The sequence below is a fragment of the Cryptotermes secundus genome, unplaced genomic scaffold, assembly GCF_002891405.2.
Source record: "Cryptotermes secundus unplaced genomic scaffold, Csec_1.0 scaffold603, whole genome shotgun sequence".
In the NCBI taxonomy this organism is placed as follows: domain Eukaryota; kingdom Metazoa; phylum Arthropoda; class Insecta; order Blattodea; family Kalotermitidae; genus Cryptotermes; species Cryptotermes secundus.
In genome coordinates, this window is record NW_019721770.1 from 349,375 (window position 1) to 355,885 (window position 6,511).

Sequence of the window (6,511 nt, forward strand, 5' to 3'; positions counted from 1 at the left end):
GGCGGGGCGGGAACTCGCCTATTACCGTAGTAACGCGAGCGTTACGTTACCGCCACGTACCGCTGGGGAGGTAGGGGTCAACATGTCACAATATATATGAACTTAACTTTCAGAGAAGGATATTGGATAAAATTTTGAATGAAGTTGATAGCACTGATATCTCACGATAATTACTACAGTCAATTTTATCCTCCATCTTGTGTATTGTTACAATAACAGACTCAATCCTCTGATCTGGTCATTCTTCCTTATTCCAAATAGAAAGCTTCAAATAAAATATACTATATTTTCATTAACACTACTCTGACCTTCTAAGATTCTGTATGATGTATTTCACTTACTTTTCTCCATGAGATAAAGATAGCCCTCTCTTACATTCGACATGCTTGATGCTCCAGATCCCATGGATTTCTGCAAAAAGGAAATATTTAATTAATTCACATATTAATTAGACTAAATTAACATTTATCGAATTTATATGAAGGGTAGGAGGCACAAATACTCTGATAACATGTTTCAGTGCAGTTCATACCCTGATAATCCAGCCTGTAGCCAGAATGTATTATACTAGATCACTTTTAATATTTATTCTAGGGACAATCTATACCTATGTCACCCTCTGCTGTTATGTAGAATTATACCAATGCGCCAAAAATAACAGTACTGAAATGAAAAGATGAACAATATTACCTTGTTGTTGTCTGTGAGTTTATTTCTCCTAAAGAAACTAACATACACACTATTAGTATGTTGATTTACCATTGTATGTGTAATGTAAATTTTGTAAGTGTGCATGGCCTCACTGTAGACACTGTTCATATCGTTCATGCGGATTCTCAATCATATCCCGGAACAAAGTTTGCTGCAGGCTCCTGCAAAAGGAGACGATTTGCTCGCATAATGCAGGCAAAGTTCTTGGTGGATCTTTGCAGTTGAACACACTCTCCTTTAAAGTTCCCCAAAAGTACACATCAGGTGGTGTAAGATTGGGGGAATGGGACAGGTATGGGAAGTCAGTACCACATGAACTGATTCATCCTGGAAAGTTTTCCTGCAGCACGGCTACAGATTCTCAAGCAGTATGGCTGGTCGCCCCATCCTCTTGATACCGATGTCTATTCATTTGAAGGCCCCTTGCACGACAGAACCTTCTCAGATCCTGAAGAAATGGTCCGATCACCCTGTCCCTGTAGCATTCTTGGGTAACGGTAAGAGCATTGCCTTCTTCATCCTCAATGAAATAGGGGCCTAATATACTGTGTGCTGAGATGGCACACCATATCATCACATGTGTACTATGTGTATGTATTGGTTTCTGGATGATAAACATCTGGCCGATCAAAACCAAGGAAGCAACTTGTCTGGTGACTGATGTAGCTGTCCAAGTGAATGTGACTTTCATTGGAGAACCACATATTCCTCAAGAAATCTGGATCCGCGTACACCATGGCCAAAAATGTTCCCCAGTAAACCATCCTGGCTTGCATATCTGACTCTGTCAAGCGTTGTCCAACCTCTATCCGGTACAGAAATCCATCCATGTTCTTAAACAATCGGCGAATGGACGTATCGCTGATGTTCAGTATCAAGGCCGTTCATCGTAGACTTCATTGGGGTGAATGTAGCACCTGCTGAAGAACACGTGCATGATTCTCTATTGTTGAAACAGTTACTGGTCGACCAGACTTCCCTTCCCCTTGGTGCAGTTTTATTAAATCTCTCTTGGAATTGTTCTGCCCCTTTTTCAAACTCGGTCCCCCTTCACGACCACTTCCATATGAGCGGAAATAATACTCAACTATGAATACTTTTTCCTCCGTCGAGAGACCCATTTCCAGCAACAACTGCACAACACAACTTCCTTTTCACTACTGGGAACATGTGCGGCTGGAGCTATGCCCCATCGACAAACGCACATGCATGTTCGAGATGTGTGAGTTTCAGTACTGCACTTTTTGGCGCATACCGTATTTTAACCTCGACAGCTGGAGATGAGGATGTGCACACTCTGGTCATCCACAGCCAACAAAGTGGCAGGAGTCACTTATGTTACAATATTTACCATTTGACCCACCTCTAGTATCTTCTTCATAAGGGATTCGGTTTTGTCTCGAGTCGCATTAAAGTTTTCCCTTGTCTGCACACAGCAGCAGTAGCAGCAATGATGGCAGCAGCATGCATTTGCAAAACAGAACAGCTCAGCAAACACAACAAAAACATTACAAAACAACACACAAATCTAATAACTAATTTTTTGTTGCTTGGTCATGAACATTACATAAGACACATCTGTTCACTCAATTATTCACTATATTATTTTGCAATTGTATGTGTATAATGTATCATATTAATGTATTATTGTATTACTGAATAGGGTGTAATGTCTTTGTATTACTGTATTACCAACTGACAAGGCTGCTTGTTGTACGGCCACTATGGTATCTTATTTTATTGTATGTGGACATCTTCTCTATCCTAGGTGATGATCACTGTTGTGGATTACTCGAAGGAAAATAAAATGAATGAATGAATAATTAAAAGACACCCTAAACTCTATTAAAACATCATGTTTAATAAACTTCCAGCATACTCATGATATTAGATCCATCACCAAACAACAAACACTATATCAGTACTACCAGAAGTGCAAAAGATTAGCATTGGTTACAGGTTAAATTTGTAACTGACTTCGGAAATATTACATCATCAGAACTTGACCACAAAATGTTAGAAAATAGTAGTGTAACTATATTACACCAGAAGATTCTGAATTTTTCAGCATGTATGCAAAGTTCTAATATGTTTTTTCTTATTGTTTCAGTTAGTCTATTTGTAAACTGTTATAAGAACTTTTAGAAGAAATATGGACCTAGACTTAAAAATTCTGAACATTATAAAGTTTAAAAACTGTTTCAGTTATACAGAAGTTCAGTCACCGCCTCTCTCTGTAGTAATTTATAATGTGAAATTTGAGGTTATCATGGAAGCAAAAATTAAATTACTGTCTTTCGGGATATGATGCTGTATTGTCTCGCAAAGAGGTATGTAATGATGGTAACTTTGTACCAGACTACATAGCATCATGTCTTAGAAGACAGAGATGCTGATCTTATTATATCATAATTTATGTAACCCAAAATTCATTAATGTGTTCAGAAGAGCCTGTCATTAAGCCTCTCCCATGCCAGATGAATCCAGTCCACATCCTCAAACTATATTTAAGATCCACTTTAATATTACATTCTCATCCATGCCTACAATTAATGAGTGATCTCTTCCTTTTAGGTGTCCCAACTAAAATTTGTTATGCATACGTTATATTTCCCATGCATGCTACATACCCCATCAATTTCATCCTCCTTGATTCATGATGCTAATACATGGTAAAGGTACAAGGTAAAGTTATCCGTTTGCTTGACTAATTAAGCACTACACCATGAAGGTGTATGGGGGAGTGGCTGTATAGATCCATATTCTGTTGACCTCTGCACTAGTAGGAAGTAAGTGGTCAGCTTCACACCCCGGCCGCTTTACCCCCGGGGAAAAGAGCCCCCAGTACCCATTGGATAGGAGTCTGGGTGGACCTCGGAGCCGGTCTGGATGATGTGGAGAAGAGAAAATTCTTGATCCTACCGGGACTCGAACTCCGACCCCTTGGTCGTCCAGCCCATAGCCAGTCGCTATACAACTGCACTATCTCGGCTAACACGTAGGAATTATGAATTTGTAATATTCTTTACAATCCTGCTCCGTTATTTCACATTACCTGTGACCTTACTAAACACCAGAATTCTGTCTTTCTGACTCCTCACATGAATGGGTAATTTCTAAATCATTCCACTGCCCAGTACACACAGTGGAGAATAAGCACACCTACTGGCCATTACCTTCTGTATCTTGAACTGGAGTTCTCGCATGTACGGCTTGAACTCATTTGCTACTTCATGGCCCTGGTGGTAGAAGGTAAGCCAACCATACATGAACCCCAGGAGCTGCAACAGAAACAAACAGTTTATTGCTCACGTGCTCTCCTGTAATACTCTTATGATACTTATCAATAAATGTTGTTTTAATTTCCATAGGATTAAACTATGCTCAGTTATCTTCAAAACAAATATGAATAAAAACAACAAACCACTACACTATGTTTCTGCCATAGCTCACTGTTCACAGTTGAAACTATAATAACATGTGATATGAAAGAATGTTCAAATTATGTGTTAAGGAAACCTGAAAATTTGGTCATTCTTGTCTTTGTTTAAAATTCTAAAGGAACAAATCTCAATAGCGATTTCAGAAAGCAGTACATTTATATTAAATATACAGCTATAATGTGATGGAGATTAAAGACGGATTCATAGGGACTATACAAACAGGAAAATATTTTCAATTACATATTTTAAATTAAATACATAGTATTTGAATTATCTCACATGACAATATAACAGGAGCAAACTACAGGGGAATGTGTTTATATTGAAATCTAAGGAAAGAGGAAGGGTTAAACACCAAATTAATTTTCATTCTCAAATATGGATTCTAATGAACACAACTGTCATTCCTTTGCACTGCACATAAAACACAAAACATTCTCCCTCTCCAAGCAGAATGGGGACTCAGGATGGGGGTTACATTTTAACATTCACAAATCCTACCTCATTATGCCATCCATCAGCTTCGCAAAAGAAACATGCAAGAAAACTATTTTCAGTTTGTAATAATATTTTCTGCAGTAGCAAGGTTATGTCTTGTAACAAAACAATAAAAAACAATTAACCAACCAACCAATGTGTTCTATATAAGAAATTTCTGTATGTTTAGTGAGGTTATGCAGCCACAAACAAGAGAAGTGACCAAACGGAAACAGAATCATATTGATGTGTTGTAACAAAACATGAGAAATATAAAGAAGAAATACATATTCCTTAGGATAATCCTTGTTGAGTTTAGAAATGAAGATTGAGAATCAGTTAAAATGCATGGCTATACACATTATAACTGCATGAAGATGAGTAATAAACACTAACATTTCATAGCTTTTAATATCAGAAATTATTTACTTTGAATTCTATGTTGCTCAAGAGGCAACAAAGTTTACCTACACTTATGAGGTTATGAACTTTATTTAATTTGCTTTGTTAGCATTATAACATCTTCCAGCCTGAAGTCAAAAACTGTTCAAAACATCTCCTGGAGATATCTTCATTGTCTGTTGTGCTTGCCCTTATAGATCTGATATGTTCATATTTCATAAATGTTGTATGCTGAGCAGGCTGGAGTAGTAGTATTACCCCAGACTTGTATTCAAGAAGTATTCGGCTCAAATATTAGCAAGCAAGATCACCAGTCATTCTGACGAAGTTTTGGGGGTGTTCATCACTCTCCATGTGAATAGATATGAAAGCCTGCAATCAAAATCCTCACCTACTTGTAATCCATCAATGCCTTCCCATCTCTTTTTGTGCTATTGAAGTTCTGTGGTTGTTGTACAACCTAAGAATCAACCAATTTCATAACCCAACTTAGCCACTAATGAAGTAAGTAAAAATATATAAAAATCAGAATGTTAGTTATGAGAGCAGTGATCAGGAACTGATTTATGTTAAAATATTTGGAATAAAATTTAATATCTGATAACAATTTGTGTATTCAGCAGTGTGGTGAAGCTGTAAAGAGTGTCATAATTGACACTATACTCCCATAACATGTAGAGAGTGAAAAATCTATCAAATCTTGGTTGAATGTAGTAAAACTTAAAAGCAACTTAATATTCGCTGTGCAAAGGGCATTTCTGCAGATTACAAACACTTACAGTTTCAACAAATTCAAATTTCTTCCTTTCTTGTACTTCCTGCAGAAGGAAGACATATTCAAGGCTGGCGCGGACAAAATGACGTTGCTCCATTACAAGTGCTGCATCAGCCTGTAAAACAATAACAAAATTTTATAATAATTAACTAGTGTGGTGGACCAGTATGAGTCATCATCATCAGTAATCTGTCAAGACGACAGGTCCATACTCTCTTCCAAAACAATTCCTCCATTTAATGCGATCTAGAGCTTTCTCCTTCAAATGACAGTATCCTCTTCTGTCCCCAAGGTCATCCAGCACCTTCTTACGTCTTCTTCCTCCTCTTCTTGTCACTTCTATCCGCCCCTCTATCTTTCCTTTGATAACTTCTTTTAGAAGGCAGTTTCTGCGTAAAACATGACCAATCTAATTAGGCTTCCGTTTTCTTATTTCGTGTAGGATATTCCTCTGCTCACTGACTCTTAATTAACACTTCTTCATTTCTCACATAATCGGTCCAACTGATCTTCTCCATCCTTCTCCAACACCACATTTCGAAACTTTCCAGATGTTTCTGATCTACTGCCCTAAGTGTCCATGTTTCAGCCCCATACAGAGCTATGCTCCAAATGTAGCATTTCACTAGTTTCTTCCTCAAATTTAAGTCCAATTTGCTGGTAAAAAGATTCTTCTTCTTGCTAAATGCAGCTTTTGCCATGG

The 6,511-nt window shown here is 37.7% G+C and overlaps 1 protein-coding gene across 4 annotated transcripts in view; it reads right to left on the reverse strand.

The window, feature by feature from the left end:
- The window catches only part of LOC111875748 (rho GTPase-activating protein 26), a 177,694-nt gene that overhangs the window by 35,411 nt on the left and 135,772 nt on the right, over positions 1-6,511 (reverse strand). For all 4 annotated transcript variants that reach the window (XM_023872244.2, XM_023872243.2, XM_023872242.2 and 1 more), the window contains 4 exons: positions 5,813-5,923; positions 3,888-3,992; positions 2,075-2,137; positions 342-411 (listed from right to left, as the gene is read on the reverse strand). In XM_023872244.2, coding sequence (XP_023728012.1) covers positions 342-411; positions 2,075-2,137; positions 3,888-3,992; positions 5,813-5,923 — 349 coding nt within the window. The remainder of the gene's footprint in view (positions 1-341; positions 412-2,074; positions 2,138-3,887; positions 3,993-5,812; positions 5,924-6,511) is intronic.